Source organism: Arvicanthis niloticus, chromosome 5 (assembly GCF_011762505.2).
Source record: "Arvicanthis niloticus isolate mArvNil1 chromosome 5, mArvNil1.pat.X, whole genome shotgun sequence".
Classification (NCBI taxonomy): Eukaryota; Metazoa; Chordata; class Mammalia; order Rodentia; family Muridae; genus Arvicanthis; species Arvicanthis niloticus.
Genome location: NC_047662.1, coordinates 65,409,725 through 65,426,742, shown reverse-complemented (window position 1 = coordinate 65,426,742; position 17,018 = coordinate 65,409,725). Strand labels below are relative to the sequence as shown.

Genomic DNA, 17,018 nt, shown 5'->3' with positions numbered 1-17,018 from the left:
ACTCTCATAATTCATTACAATATGGCTCTAAACTGTAGAAAGGGACATGAGACAAAAGTAGTTCTAATAAGTCCCACCAGCCACTGTATTTAATCAGCTTTGGTTGGCACTCAGCTCTGAGAATATGGGAACACATACATAGAGAAACACCCACAATTAGTCTGCAGGAGAATATGTGCAGCACTTGAGACCATGCAGCTAGTATTTCAAGCTGATTGGCATTTCTCCCCTGTGGCCTTATGCATAATAAAGTCTTCAGAACTGATGTTGGGAATCATTAATGTCTGACTGCAGCACCCATAAAAGTAGACTGTCAATGTGTGGAGGTTCAGAAGCTCACGTTCCTGGCAGGCAGGCATAATGGTGTTTCCCTTGCTCCTCACATGGCCCAAGTCTAAGGACACATATTTGCTCCTCTGCAGCAATTCTCCTCCAAGGTGGTTAAGAGAAAAGAGAAAAATTAATCTGCACACTTGACAGTAGCTGTAGGAAGAGATTTGGTAATTACATTTCCTTACTGAAACCAGGTTTACAGGTTTATTACCACTATTGTAGTTCTACCCAATGCTGAGTTGCCAAGACTAGTCTAAAGTTGGCTACATACACCCTATTCCATTCAGTTTTTGTATCAATGAATTAAATGTATGCTGGCTATAAAACATAACCCATTAAAATGTAACATGAAAATTTAAAACTTGCCTGAGCAAGCTGCATATCTTTTTATTAAAAATAAAAAAATGAATTCTTATATAAATAAACCATCTGCTTTATAGACCTAATTTCCTTGAAGGAGCATGTATCTATACATTTCCACAAAGGAAATAATGAAATGCAGTGCATGCTTTAAACTTTGTCAGATATATTAAGGAAACATTTCAAGGCTGAGTGTAAGCAGAGATATTGTAGGCCAGTGTCTGGTTGCAAACACCTAAAAGAAAATAGCCTACTCTAACTAACTTCTTCAGTTTTTAAAACATGTGCATCAGCTTTGTGTCATCGTTTGTTTTTTCCTTTTCCCCCCAGTAAATCAGTCTGAAATCTCATTCTGAACCTATCCTTAATCTTTTAGTTTTCTTCTACTACATGTAATCCTTTAAAACTCTGGGCTCCTCCCACATGGACACTTCTGACACTGGCGTTTGTTTTCTTCTGGACTGCTGGCTTTGCGCAATGCACAGATTGAGTATCAAACTGCTCTGCACTGGTAATAGTGGGATCAAAGCCCCAATATAAAGATTTGCTCATAAAGTAGGTTAAGAAGGAAGTCTTAGAGCTTAGCAAAAATCTAAACTAACCAAGTATTAAATACATGACCAAAAAAAAAAAAAAAAAAATGCCAACAGCCAGAACAATGTCTCTGTTGATGCTTCCTTAACACAACCAATGTATAACTAAGCAGGCAGGAAAACTGACACCACTACCGCCCTGTCCCCTGATTGTGGGCCGACTGACAGACTGACAGGGTGAATTATCAATAAACCTTAAAACCTTCCAGGGTTTAAGCAACTGGCAAAGTGAAACTGCAAGATACATCAGCAGGGTTTCAGCTTTTAGGAGACAAGTTTTGAAGAATAAGAGTAACAAAGAAGCAGAAGATATATTTGTTGTGTGAGTTCTGTTTACTAATCTGATCCTGATAATCACTTTAATTCCTAATTAGAAAAGTTCTATTAATCAGTACCAACAGACACAAAAAAATATCAATGCAAATTGTGAAATGTAGCATTTGTTATTTCCTTTAGATATGACTGTGTTTAAAATCCCAGTAATAGAAAACACTTGCCAAATTCATTTAGTCTCTGACTGAGGCACACATATGTGATCTTCTAATTTACAGCTTGCACGTACAGATGTTCACACTTAGTAAAAGGGCTTCTTAATAGCTTTTTTTAATTAAAAGTGTGTTGATAATAGGTGTTTTAAACATATCCAAACAACACAGCTGAACTGACAAATGCCTGTCTTCATGGCTCACATTGTATCTCATTGTGGCAAGATTTTATGAGAAAGAAAAGGTTCTGAGACTGACTTGCATGTATATAGAATAAATGTTACCCCCAAAGCTTCCATATCTCATCTTTCATTAATTTTTCTATGATCTTTTTCCAAGTAGAAAATGTTAGATTGCTACTAAGTTTATGTAGCCGAAAGCAGAACCACACAGCCGTTGCTTGCTGCCTGCATTTTTTTCCTTCTGTAAAACTTTGAACCCCATCCAGCTTTGACACACTGCCTCTTCAGTTAATAACTATCAAGTTTCCCCTTGTCTCCTGTCTACTTTTCTGTGAGGCAATTGCGCACTCAGCACCCCGAGATAATAACACACATCTATAAGATAAAAGCAATGGCATTAATGTAATTGTCTGCCTCTTTCTCTTTAGCCTAATCTTTTTTTTTCCTTCAGTTTTGACTGCCTGTGTGACACCTGTTTTTGTCTCCTCTGATCCTACGACAGGTTTTCCGCTGACAAGGTTTTTGCCTGACAGAGATTCTGCAGACAAGAACGTAATAAAATATGAAGAACTGCTTGTCAGAGTTTCTGCCAATGCTCACATGAAATAGAGACAGAAAAAAGACCCTTTTGCAGGGCCCTGTGATGGTCGCGTTTGGCACGTCAGAAAAAGGCTCTCCCTAGCCAAGCTTTCCAAGCCAAACAGGTGTTTTCTTTTATGTTAGAACTTGATTTGTTTTTTAATTTTTACTGATAGTGGAAAGCATGATCAGCCAAGGAGGAAAGCAAGAATGTCTTACTCTTGTATTATTGCAGGAAAAGGAGTTTGAAAGAACTACCAACTAAAATAGAGTTATTTGACTCTAGACTACAACTTCTAAATAGAACAAAAGGGCCAACATCTGTTAATGATCGAACAAAGTTAATGTCTTAAGAATGTACTTCGTAGGTAGTGGAGCTATGAAACCTTCTATACAGCTCTCACTTACTTTGTTGTCTAAAGACTCAGAGAAAAATTAAAAGAAAAATCAGAGTGAAGAGTCAAAAGAGAAACGAAGAAATGGGAATTAAGACAAGGAAGCAGCAGCCTTGCATGCCACAGCAAGGGGCTTCTGCTAAAGAAGCAGGCAATCAGAGATCAGAGACTTACATAAAAAATCAATTTCCATAAGCCACTGTCTCACATAACATACAGAAGCTGTGACTTCAGGTACCAGAAGCATCATAAAAAGGAAGTGTCCCTTCCCAGGCTCCTTGGCACAACAGGAGGGTAGCATCACACAGAGACCTGCCTCCTGTAAGAGGTACTCAGTGCAGAGCTGCAAGAAGAGGGAACTGCTCCTCAGGCATGAACAGGGCACCACGGGAAAGGCTACATATGTTCAGTACCGTGGAAATACTAAAATAGGAAGCTCTAGAGAGTCTTCCCAGTGACCAAGGAGAGACTAGAGACTGAACTGAGGCTTTCTGGTTGTCAGATCAGTTCTAACCACTCTGCTAGTAATCCACTTCAACCTAAGACTGGGTTTTCTAAGTTTATGTTATGCACAGATAGCTTGTAACAGTATGGTTTTAGAAAGAGAACTCTAGAATTTGGGGGGTGGGGCAGGCTTTCATATATCCTAGGCTGGCCTTGAACTAACTATGAGGGGAAGGATGACCTTGAACAACCGATGCTCTAGCTTCTACCTCCTGAGCACAGGAATTGTAGACAAGTCCTGTTTTAAGTGGTGTTGGGGAATCCATCACTTTGTGCATGGCAAGTAAGCACAGCACAAACTGAACTACATCCCCAGGCCCCCAACAAACTTTTAAAAAGTTTTTCAACTTTCACTGATGAAAGTAAAAAAGTAAACATGATACAACTTTAGAAAATTCTATTAGCTATGACAGAGATGTTGGTATGTAATGAGACAGAATACTTCTTACTGATAATTTTACAACCTAATTTTCTTTTAAGACAGGATCTCCAAAATCTGGTTACTTAAAGCACATCTCAGTCTGAACTTGCCACATTTCAAGGGCTCAAAAGAAGTATTCTTATTAGACAGCCAGGTCTAGAGTTGCCTTTATACTTGTTGGTCTACGAAATCTAAGGTCAGATAAACTGTCCTTTCAGTTGGATAGATTTGTGACCCCGTGCCTAGTGTCACCAACTCATCATCAACAAGCTGGAAAAGCCAAGAGGTCAACGTGGGGATTCCATTTCTACTAAAAAGCCCAAAAGAAAAACATGATAAAGCTACTGGGCCTCTTAACAGACATCATTCATCATCTATTCAGCTGTGGTGGTGACTTACTTTGTAACACACAGTAATCTGCTTATATGCTCACAACAGATTGATTTGGGAAGATCTAAAGAAAGCAAACACTTGGGAAAGAATGGGATGCAAAATCAGTATTCCAGGACCTTTTGCATATAGGTGAGAATTCTCTGTGAGACAGTACTCTTTTCTCATCACAGTTCCATACAGGAGAAGAGCGGGGTTGGAAGAAGTCACTCATTAGGGTACAGTAGAGAGAGAATGGTGGGGAGCATCAACACAGAATGCTGAGGCTCGAGTCCTTATAACCCTGGTGAAGATACTCGTTTATCTGAATAGTGCATCCGACAAAATGAGAGGAGCGGAGGGTGTTTCATTTATCACTCCTTCAATTTGTGTTCCGCTTAACCTGGTGAACTCTAGTTAATTAAGATGTTCCTATAAACAATTAAGCTTCCTGTAGGATCGTTAGCAAGATATAAAAATTTATGATGTAATAAAATGCAATAAAATGATAAAGTAGTGAGCCCATCAAAGTATTCACATGCAGAAGGATAGGTGTGAAGATAAGCAAGGGCAGCTTTTACTCTCTGTTTTTCAATACATATGTACATACTACAGGACATCTTAACTGGTCTGTACTTCTTTAAACATGGGAAGCTCTAGGGAGGTTTCATGGTGCTCTGTGATGAAGCTGTTTGGGTTAGCGTTATCTCTACTTCTATTATGTTCAAATAAGGCCCACATGGCATGCTGGGGGTATGGAGCCTACACACAACTGCCCTAGAGTTCTTGGAAGAAATGACTGCCCCTGAGGAGCTCTAGGCCTTACGGCCAAGATAACTGGTACAGAACTCAGCAATGACGTTCATATCCTTCCACACTGCACCTTAAGACTCTTGTTTTTGTCTTTGAGACAGAGGCTGTCCTCAAACTCACCATGAAGCTGAGAATGACCACGAATGTCTGATTCTCCTGCCTCTACCTCCCAAGTGCTAAAATTCTTAGACATTCTCATAAATGTTAATGTTTAGAATTACCTCATTGACTACATAGGATTTGCAGCTAAAATGCTTGTGCCAGAACATTAGGGTAACTCCCCACTCATTTTATCTTCCTTCAAACCACTGTGATAGTTAGGTGCATTCCTATTATTATTTGAATTTGCACATAAAAGAACCAGAACACAGGAAATACATTAGTCTGCCTACAGCTATCTTTTAACTAGTCAACTTTGATATATCGTATCTGTTGTTTTGATTCAGTAATTACAACAACTAACACTTCAGCAGGCTTTTACTATATACAAATCATATAGATTTCTTCATTTAATCTTAGAAGAATCTTGGGCAACTTTTATTACTTATATTTCACAGAAAAATGAGAAAACCTTAAGGTTTTCCAACAGTCAGTACTAGAACAAGCTACAAACTCCTTATTCAATAGCTGTCCCTTTAACTCTCTTTCTAGCATTCTCCCTTTTACTGAGGTAGAGCTTTGTCACACTCTCAGAGAGAGAGTTCTGAAAACTTCAATTTCACGCAGGAAGCCCCTGACCAGTAAACCAACACTGACTGTGTTTAAGATACTAGATCTTGCAATACTCATCCTGCATCCCATGAGAGAATACCTCGGAAACCAGCAGGCAGAAGGCCCAGGACTTTGCAAAGGAGACACTGTTTGAGTGATGCTAAAAGAAAATTTAAGGAGTTTAAAGCGACATCCAGAAGGTGGGTAGGCTGAGAAAGCAACGGAACTCACAGCTGAGGTATTCAATGAGAGAGCAACAAGAGCCATTAATCAAGCACAGGCCTTTGCATCAGGATGTCCTCCCTTTACGGCTTATCAGCCCTAATCAGGGAGGAGAGGAGAGAGGCAGGAGAGGGCACTGTGCCCCCAGGTCGAGCAACAGTCTCCTGTGCCAGGCAGGAAATGGCTTTGTTTTCACTCAAGTGAAGCAAGTAGAGAAATGTTCAAGGACTTTCCTCATGGAGACAGCAGAACAGAATGCAGGGGCAGCAGAAGTTGGTTCCTGTAAGGAAAGGATCTGAAGCTAGGCACAACCAGGTTCAGGAATACTACAAGAGTCAGGCCTAGTGGAAAGACAAATTCTCCTAAGCAGATAGTGCGGGAGCTCCTCCTTTTCCAGAGCAGCACACCTCAGAAAGAAGACTGTAATTTAAGTGTTGTGACTGCGGTGTCTCCATGTGCTTCTGACTCAGGTCCAGAAGCATCTTCTTAAATGATCAGCCTTCCACCTTTGGTCAGGCTGTCATCACTGCACTATGCTAAGAAACCTCCAGGCTAGTGTTGTGCTGTACAGCTCACCAATTCCTAAACATCTCCTAAAAATGTTCTTCTAAAGCTCAATTGTTGACAGACCTCCTCCATGCCAATTAGAGTGAGCCCAGAGCTCTGCTGTGGGTTAATATGTGAGAACATTATGTTCCTGTAACAAAGGAAAGTCAGGTTGTTTTTTCAGTTTCCTATGTATCCTGGTAATTCTATACATTATTCTATAGACAGTGCTGCCAAGTCTCTCTGAGTGAACAGGAAAGCATAGAAGTATCATACTTTGCTGCTTAGGATGGAGTACTTTCTAATTCGAAGAAGAAAACTGGAGGAGGAAGATGAGCTACAGATAAAGAGACACAAGATAGGGGCTGACAACAAACTTGCTTCATAGATGGTTTCGTAACTTGTAAACTTAACACAGACTGGGACAAATAATAAAGACACATGACCTCTCGTATGAAAGTACTGGTTTTGATCTGCCCTGTTCAAGTCTTTATAAGACACCATGACTACAATAAACTTGAGGAATTTGTAAACAGAATTCCAAGAGCTCCCAATCCTAAATGTAGGACTAACAAAAGCAAGGGTTTTGATTATAGAATCCCTTAGATCCTGGGTTAAAATTTCATTTTACATACTGAGTCTAAATAAAAACTTAACAGAAGTTTATGAGTTTAGTAAATAAAAACAGGATATCCAGCAACATCTATGTGATGTACACTTACATTAAAAGACTACTACAATTTTTTGAAATGTTTTATAATTTCTATTTGGGTGAGGGTTTCTAGTCTAGTAGACCTGTTAAGTAAAAGTTGAGAATTCAAATTTAAAGATGCAGAGTAGAAAAATCACTTTCTGTGGATTATGTAAGGTTTGGATCTAGGGCTGGAGAGATAGCTCAGCAGGTAGTAACACAGAAGACTCAAGTTTCATTCCCAACACCCACACAGGAAGGCTCATAACTACCCATAACTCAAGCTTCAGGAGATCCAATGTCTTCTTTTGGCCTCCACAAGCACCTGAACTCATAGTCCTCCACCCCAACCGTAAATATGTGTGTGTGTGTGTGTGATGCATGCACATACATATTATTTTAAAATTAAATAAGTCTTTTAAATAAATGCTCTAAATAATGACCTATATGAGCAATAAGACTTGCATATATTAAATCATAAAGTAGGATGCTAAATGACTTTAATTTAGCTCTACTGCCCTCAACATTTCATGTGTCACAGGACACAAAGCCCCATGGTGAAATACTTTATGTCATATATATGTTTAATAAGCTGTTAGTGATGGGTAGTCCAGATGATGCAAACCTGCTCATTTTACACTGAAAAAGCTAAACAGTTTAGATAAAATATGGGCATAAAAAAGCAGGTTTGATGAAACAATAATTAAAGTAACAATTATATTTCTTTAAATAACTGCAAGCAATAAAAGTAAATCACCTTCATACAATATACTAAAGAAATGCTCCCAAGAATCCCAGTGTAATAGCAGTCTTATAGGGCGGTATCAGTCAAGAGAAATGACACTGATCTTAGAAGCCAACGACAACTTTAGCATTCACTCAGCTTGGTGGCAGATACTTCCTTTCCTTAATACTAAAGTAGTCTATAAAAAAATCTGTCCTCCCATGTACTGCTATGAAGGTCACTAAGCTGAGTGTTATACTACTCACTGATCAAGTCTCCTGTTCTATCCAAGTGTCCCTCTAACACGTCTATCAAACTCAGGAACAGCAGAACTGATTTAGGGGAAAGTTAAAATGAAGATAGTTTTAACAGCTAAGCTTCATCAGAACTGAAAATTACTACTAGTTTCATAAAGGAAAAAAATAAATTATATTTCTAATGCTGGCCTACATTTTTATCAGTTATGAAACAGATGCATGTACCACTACATGAAAACAATTTCTCAATAGTCTTGGCTTATAATGAAATATTTCCTAAAAAAAAAAAATTAAAATTTATCTTATGTTTACTTGCACAACTTTGTCCTCTCATTTAAAACATTTGAAAATGAAGTCTTCATCTAGAATATGAATGCTAAAATTAATTTACAAATAATAATAATAACATTAATAGTCTCTTTTACAAAGGCAACATGTCCTGTTGACAAGTCTCCTGACAGCCTTCAGAGAGGGAACAGATGAGTATGTAGCCCTTTCCAGCCATCCACCTTTACTCAGCACCGTGTAGTCTAATTCTCTGGTAATACTGGCTTTTTTTCTTTTTAAGATTATACCAAATCTTTGACTGAAGACTCGCATCTACAAGTGGTTGAATTAAATAGTCTAGTGTCAGAAGAAAACGTCAAAACACATACTGAACTTCTACCAACACAGATGTCTCACAAGAAATGAGCCCTACTAAGTGCTTACTTCTATAATGTTACCTGCACTCTTGCACCAGCAGGGCTGGCCATGTAGGAGAATTCAACTCCCAAAACACACCCAGATCATTTTAGGCAAACGGAGGAAAGGTGACAGGAGACAATGCACTAGCTAGGGAGACAGAGGGAAAGTGGACTGAGTGGAAGGAAGCTAGACTCTGAACAGAAGCATGACAGGACTGGAAGCCCTGAGCCCATCAACTAAATTACTCATCAGGTAGCTATCCTATGCCAAAATAAAATGTTTGATTTTTATTAAGTTAAATTCAACAATCTTTGCATTTGATCAGCCAAAAGGCTAACGTTCATTAAATGAGGAAAATAGGAAATCATTTATTAACTTTTACTTTGTAGAAAATCCTGCTGGTATCCAATGACTGTTCTGTGTGTCCCCACCGAAACTCATCAGTGCTCAAGATTTCAAGGAAGCAACTCGTAAGGAGTAATGCTGACCCCTGAGTTAGCTCAACACCCAGCTTTTGTAAGAGGATGAATTAATACCTTCCTCTTCAAGTATTTAAAAACATCTCTCCAATGTCCCTTGAAGGCAGCTAATGTGGTTAATTCAAGCGTGCTTAAGATGCAATTTATAAGGCTATAAATTGTGCACATACAGAGACATGCACATATGTGTGCTGAGTCTGAGTATTTGCACATGGGGGCACGCACATGTTATAGAATGACACCTGAAACTTAACACTTAGAAATTTACAACAAAAGAAATGTAAGAAGACCCCCAAAAGAGATCAAAAGTTTTCTAAATGTTTTTACTTGTACAGGAGAAGATGTGAATTAGGTACACGTTTATTCATAAGCAACAAGTATTCGTGTGTGTGTGTGTGTGTGTGTTAAATACCACAGTGATAAGTGGTATGTAATCTATGTTACCAGGAGACAGAACTGTGTGGTGGTATCTTTTCTGTCTCACACACTTTTGGAGAGAAATCACACTAGAAAGGCCAAGTCTTTTTTTCCCCTGGTTCCATACAGGGGACACTGCATGGATAAGGTGGCCAGGAAGACTGCTATGTCTCACTTCTGAGAAGAAATAATTGGAGACATGATTTCAGGATTTCTGTGCAGGGGGAGGAATGAAGCAATTAGTGGAAATGCTAGGGGCAAAATGAGTGGGTGCTCTCATCCCACTGCCAACTCAAAGGCCAAGAGCCAACTCTCCCTGTCATACTTGCCCTAATGAAGGGAGAAGGGTGGGCTCTGCAAATCCCATGTATATATTTCATGTTATGTACAGATAATGTCCCTACTATGAGGTACGATAAAGCTCAAGATGATAAGAGTGAGGGAAATGACTGGAATTAATTTTACTTCGATATGCAAAAGCCCAAAATTAATATCTCAGAAAAAGAACCCATAATAATAGGGAAAGCAGAGTTTACTGTAATAGAAACATCTTATTCAAGAGAATGAAAACTCACATCCTTCAAAAAGTCTCAACAAACCCCTCACTGGCCAGGACTAAAGCATGTTTTTCAGGAAGAAATCAAAACAGCATTTGTGTTCTCCTACCTAACTGATATAATAGGCACATGGAAGCAGATATATAAAACAAATTCTAGTGACACGGTCAACTATCAGTCTCCTAAGGTTCCCACAGTGTATAGATGATGCTAATACAAGAAGGCTCTGGAAGAAAAGAAAAGCCCTTTGTTTAATTATTAACCCCTCTTTATGCTCAACTGCTGCCCATACGTCATTTTTCACATAGAATATTTATTAAAGCCTTCATCTTATCACTACTTTTTCACTGTAAGATTACACAGTCTCTTCTGACAGGAGAATGCAGGGCCTAACAAATGCTTACATACACATTCTAACCCTGAGCTACACCTCCAACACTAAATCAGTACCGTTAGTAATCATCATTTGCAAGAAAACAGGGTCATGTTAAGTAACACACCATTAAAGGAGAGCCATTTTTTTTCCTTAGAAGGTCTACACCACACTGTCTTCAATGACCTCATGTAATAAGTAAGGAACATAAAATCTCTAATTATTTTCTAGCAAAACCAACACTTCCAGCTATGCATAGTGGTGCAAGTCTATTGAAGCACACACATACTTTCAGGAAGCCACAGCAGTGCATGTCCATTAGCCTATCACACTGAAGGTGGGAGTAAGAGGATCAAGAACATATGAGCATATGCTTGCACATGTGCACAAACCAAACAGATACATCCACAAACACTCAGCCACCCATACAACACACACCCACACAACACATCATCATCATCATCATCATCATCATCATCATCATCATCATCATCACCATCATCAAATTACCTCTAGGGAATAAAATGGCATGTTTTTAAAGTGTTGGGAACTGAACTGTGTTCGCCTAAAACTCATAGACTAAAACTATACCTTGGTATCTGAGAATGAGACTGTATTTGGACATGTGACTCTAAAAGATGTGATTAACTCAAGATAAGACTCATAGGGTGGCTCTCAAAATCAAGTCTCCTCTTACACAAGTCTGCCCAGTGTCCTTGTAAGAGGAGGTGGTTCAGGAGTATCAGAAGATACAGACTCAAAGACTACATTAGGAGAGCCATCTAAAGCCCTAAAAGCCCTCAGAATAAAACTCTAGGATCTATGTTCCAGAACTACAAAAACATAAACTTCTGTTGTTTAAGACACCTAGTCACTGGGGAATAGTCTTTGTCCACATCATCCCTACTGAGTACTTCATCCTTGACAGTTCAATAAGTTTTGGGGTGGGAACCCTAGGAAACTGATACAGGAAAAACAGTCACTTAGAGCAGTGCACCTAGTCTACTGTCAAGCAGCTGCTCATCTGTCTGCAGCCAGGCAAAGTGTTAAACAGCTTTGCCTTGTTAATGAAGACAGGAAAAGATCTATCCCTGAAGGACAGGAATGGTTGTGTCACCAAGTACACTCCTTCCAGTGTATTTCCCTTATGCTACTGTCAGTCTCATGAAAACATGGTTGAGAGGTCCCTACAGCTCCAACACACATGCCCAAGCAAGCAAGGTACATGATAAATTAAAAGCATTTCAAGACATGGCCTGGTGGTGTTACCTCAGATCTTGCTAGAATAACATGACATTTATAAAAAATACAACCCACTGGATGTTTGGCACTGCTTGGGAATGAAGAGTATGTCCACTTAAGAGCCAATACCCGAGGCTGTCAAAAACACAAGCCAGGGTTTCTTCTATAAACATTACCTATCTTTTCAAATTACACAGTCTAGAAGGTGGAGAAAATGTCTGCTTATTTCCATGTCTCCTTTTCTTAAACACAATAAACATAAACCACACACAATACTATGCTTACTATGCAGTAAAGCCACGATGATGGAACAGCACTTTGTACCTGGCAAACAAACTGCATACTTAGAATCTTTGCTTGGGCCACTCTCACTCCAATGTCACCAACCCAGAGTGGAGTCTTTAATATCGAGGGCCCCCTCTCATCCCAGTGCACATTCAAAGGGCGTATTTCCAGGTTACTTTTTCAGATACCAGCCACTTGCTCACCCTCCTTAAACCAAACAAAGTTTAACATCTGGAAGGATAAACTCAGCACACACAACAGGGGCGTGCAGTCACCGAGGAGTTCTCAAGCAAGGAAGATTTGCCAGCTTCCCTCTGAGGTCCAGGCTCTGAAAGGCCAACTGTGGTATGTTTGAGTTTCCATCAGGTCTGGCTCCTGCTGGCTGCTGCTGCGCTCAGTATGAACCCCACTGCCCAGATATTCTATAAACATCTCGCCCTTCTGCGGAGAGCTGCCTGCCCAGCCTTCCTTCCTGGAGAGGAGAATATGCTGTTTGAGAGCTGCAGGATGAATGTTAAGGAATACTTGTAGCACAGCTGACCGCTCTCTTCTCCAGGTCAATGACTACTCTTAAAAAAAAAAAAAAAACTCCCTCCCCACCCACCTCTCTTACACACACACACACACACACACACACACACACACACACACACACAGAGGAACATAGCAAGAACAGAAAGAGGAGCCTAGATTTTCCTCACCATGTGCCACCCAGCCATGTTTACACTGATCACAAGTCCGCAGGTTAATCTTTCCGGGCTGGAAACACTCACACGTGCAGTTTACCAACGTGCAGCGGATGGCCTGAAAACAGAGGAGAAGACCAGATCAGTACCTACCCAAAAACATTTGATTACTCACTGCTTTTAGTCAACAGTGCCTACTTCTTCTGTCCAAGGTTTGAGGTTGGTAAGGGTCTGAAGACGTTTGAAAATACATTTTATACCAAAGTATTTCACAACAACAGGTTGAGAAAACAAAGCACATTCACAAACATGATATGTTAAATCTTTAAATACAGAAGGAGAACAAGGTGAGCGTGGATAAAGACTTATGTTTTCCATAGGACACTGCATTTGTAACACTGGATCTCCAAAAGAGAAAATCAATTCTGTTGCTGCTGCATATGCTTATTTGACTTAACTACTTCACTACAATGCAAATGAAAAGGCCTCATTCTAAGAAGACACCAGCCAAACATTGTTCAAAGGGAAGTATTTATAAAAGTAAAATATGGCAACACAAAGATTATTAAGAAAATCACTTTTGGTGGCTTTTAATTAAATGTTTATAAACAATTTCTTTTTTTTTTCTTTATTAATTCTAGCTTCATCCCTATTGAAAATGAAAGCAATCTTTTATTTCAATGGTGATAAGAGAATAAGTTCAAATTTTATTTTGAAACCAGATATAAAACAGTAAAAATGTTTCCATAAAGACTCTACACTTGGAAAAGTACAATTCCATTCCAGAACACTGGAACACACATGAAATGTCTTTCAGTTCCCCACAAGCACTTTACAAATAACCTCACTAGCCGGCCCAGAGGGCATGAGCAGGAGCCTGGCAGACTGGCCAGCTCAGATACTTCTCAGGCCAAATCCAGGGCTTTTAATTGGGCCACCCCAACAGCTACCCCATCAATGAACAGCTGGAGTGCATGAAGGAGCCAGCCCTGCAGATCCAAAGCCACAAGATCTCCATAACACAGGGCAACAACAGGATGTCCCAGTGAGGTTCCAGCATTGACAGGACTAGCAGAAGCCAGAGGCCTCATATCAATGAACATTTGCAAGCCAAGAAGTGTGGACAAACGAACCAATAAGAAGTTTAAAAAATTTTACCTCACCAGTTCACTTTATAGACTGAATTCTTAGAAAGCTCCATAGATGGAGTCTAAGTTTCTATGAGTGAAACCCATGCTTACAAAGTGTGCTCCTACCTGTCCCCTAGACAGCAGTTAACAGATTCATCTTGTATATTATGACTTTTAGTTGCATGGAAATTCTAGAGTCAGAAGGGATTTAACCTGACCACTCACCTATTAACAATCTAATATGACCATCTGAACTGCTGGAAAACATCTCCCTAGAGACGTAGATGTGATCAAGGATGACTGGCATGGCTGAGGCCCCACCAAGCAGTTAGTTACCTGACACTGTAAATTGGTACCTGACGTCTACATACACATACACTAAAAGCTAACTTTCTGAAAATATTTGGGTTTTTATATGAACCCTTCCCCTTGAATCAGACAGTGTTCTATCTAGATACTGTTAACATCTTTGGGCCAAGTCCATCTACAACAGATAAGGTTCAATGGTCTCTTCTCCACACAGGTTTAAATACTTTCTCTTTCATTTCTCTTTCAACTAACGCTGTCTCTGTGGGTACCTAGCCTGGTTTAGATGTTACAGTCCTCAATCTATGCTCTTTTTAAGACTTAATTTGCTCCTTTGTTCAGCACTAAAAAGATATTTGAACTCACAATCCACCTGTTATTTCAGAGTTTCTTCTAATGCCTACCAATAGATTGTACCTTATATAGGTTATTAAAGTTGGCTTATGTTTCGGTGGTTACAGGACTAGATGGGTATAAGGAGAAATACTCTTCTGAAAGCTCAGTTTCCAATTCTCATACAAATTGATATATCAGAATGCACTTATAAGCAGCTTCTTCATATAATTGTTCATGAATTAATGAACTAAAGATGTGATTGTACTATGATCAAAAATTTTTAGAACACAATGTTTCCATTAAAAACAAGGTGCTTTTCTAAGTATCCAGTTACAAAATCAGATGTAGAGACTATAGTAACACTAAAAATACTTTAAGTGCGTAAGTACAAACTTTCATAAATATATTTTAAAACCCTCTGCCTTATCAAAATCAGAGTGAACAATAAAAAGAAATGATATTCTAAAGGAGAATATTTAACATCAAACAGTTTCAGCCATTAATTTGATGTTAATTATTTTGCCAACAGTTTTTATTTTACAACATTTAGAGCAAACCTTCACTTTTATCCACAATCAAGACAAAAAAAAAGTAATAGATATAGGGTAACTGCACACACACACACACACACATACACACACACACACACACACACCTTAATGCTAGCTAACTCATTCATTCAGAACTACTTAAATAACTTTAGTCATCTAGTTTACTTGGGAATTAAATATTTTCAAGATGATTTCTTTTTCATGGATTCTATTCTTTTTATACCCAAACATGAAACACTGGAACACCTCGGCTCCTTTGTATATAAACACTTAAGCACAGGACTAGCCATTTTGTATTTTTGTAAATTCCAGAAGGCCTATCTGTTTCAAACTCAGACTTATACAGACTAAAATTCCTCCTTAAGGGAATTAAAGATACTTAAACAATATGGCTAAATAAATATTTTGTGTAAGAGACTATCATGGCTTCAAAGAAAGTTTTGTTTTAAATAATGTTTTTGAAATGGCATAAAACTCTGACATACTATTTATTCACAACAAAACAGAACCAATATGATCGCCTGCCAACTCAGGCACACTTACAAAACAGATTTATCATAAACTATCAAATCTGGTTAAGCCTCAGAAATGTCCATGTGCTCCAGGGAGACAGTCAGGAAGCGCTGCAGTGGAGGACCCATTGTGCCTGTGAGCACCCTTGACTCCTTCTTCCATTAGTTAATGCTGGAGTGCTTCCCACTCTGCGGATCGCTGCACAGAACTGTCATTACTACCCTGTCAGACAACATCTGAACGCCAGAGAGGAGAAAAGCTGCAGAAATTTCATGGAGACTCTTCATTGCCACCTCTCTCTGCAGGGAACAATGTTCTGGCTGGCCAATGCAGACCCATCTGCAGAACCCCACTCACCAACTTTTGCCTCAACTCCTAGGCACTCAAGAACAAGCTGCAGGAGCTACCCTTCTAAGCTAGCTTGTAACTCTTGTCCTCAGCTCTCAGGAACAGCAATCACAAACACTTTTAACTCACAACACATTAAAAGTACTTACTCCTGCTTACCTCTACCATGGGTTTCTTGAAAGGGAAACCCATGCATACGCAAACCAGTATCTACTTCCTCACACCATCTACAGTTTAATTTGGCTACCTGAATTCTGGACACAGGTGCCTGAATCTGCACTCTCTGAAGCTATGAGCACATCTGGTTCCTCTCCTAGTCTTCTTGTCCTCATAGACCTTGGTGTAATTTACAACCCTACCTCATCTTCATTCTTGAGAAGTTGAGACTCACTATTTAGCTTTTCTGGTAGCAACTTCTTGCTCACCACTGTAAATAAACAGAGGAGCTGCCCATGGTCAGGCTTTTCCTTCTTCATTTGGCAGTTCCATCCTCTCCTACAGCTCCAACTACTCCAAGGTGATGCAAACATCACCTTAGAGGCAGTAACTGTGCTAAGTGTAAAGAAATGGGTGTCAGTGTTCTTGTGTCCAAGGCTTGGCAACTTGGTATTTGCAGGCTTTGTGATTAGAGAATTTAGAGGGCAGAGCCCAAGAATAAGAGTTCTTAAACAGAGTGACAGATACCATCTATTCCTCTCTACTCCTCTGTCCAAACATGGTCACTTCTTATTGTCCTTTATAATTAATAATAGCTACGGTAATTGAATGTTTGCTATTTTCCTATCAGTGTGCTAGATAATTTACCAAAAAAAAAAAAAGTTCTCAGAAAAGATCATGAACATAACACTGTTACTCCTTCCCTTTCACGTATGTAGAACCTGAGGAGATGACTAATAACTTGTTGAAGTCACTCAAGAATCTCA

General features: G+C 39.3%; 1 protein-coding gene across 4 annotated transcripts in view; it reads right to left on the bottom strand.

The window, feature by feature from the left end:
• Nucleotides 1-17,018, bottom strand: part of Bnc2 (basonuclin zinc finger protein 2) — a 402,767-nt gene that overhangs the window by 129,866 nt on the left and 255,883 nt on the right. For all 4 annotated transcript variants that reach the window (XM_076934704.1, XM_076934703.1, XM_034503818.2 and 1 more), the window contains one exon: nt 12,927-13,029. In XM_076934704.1, coding sequence (XP_076790819.1) covers nt 12,927-13,029 — 103 coding nt within the window. The remainder of the gene's footprint in view (nt 1-12,926; nt 13,030-17,018) is intronic.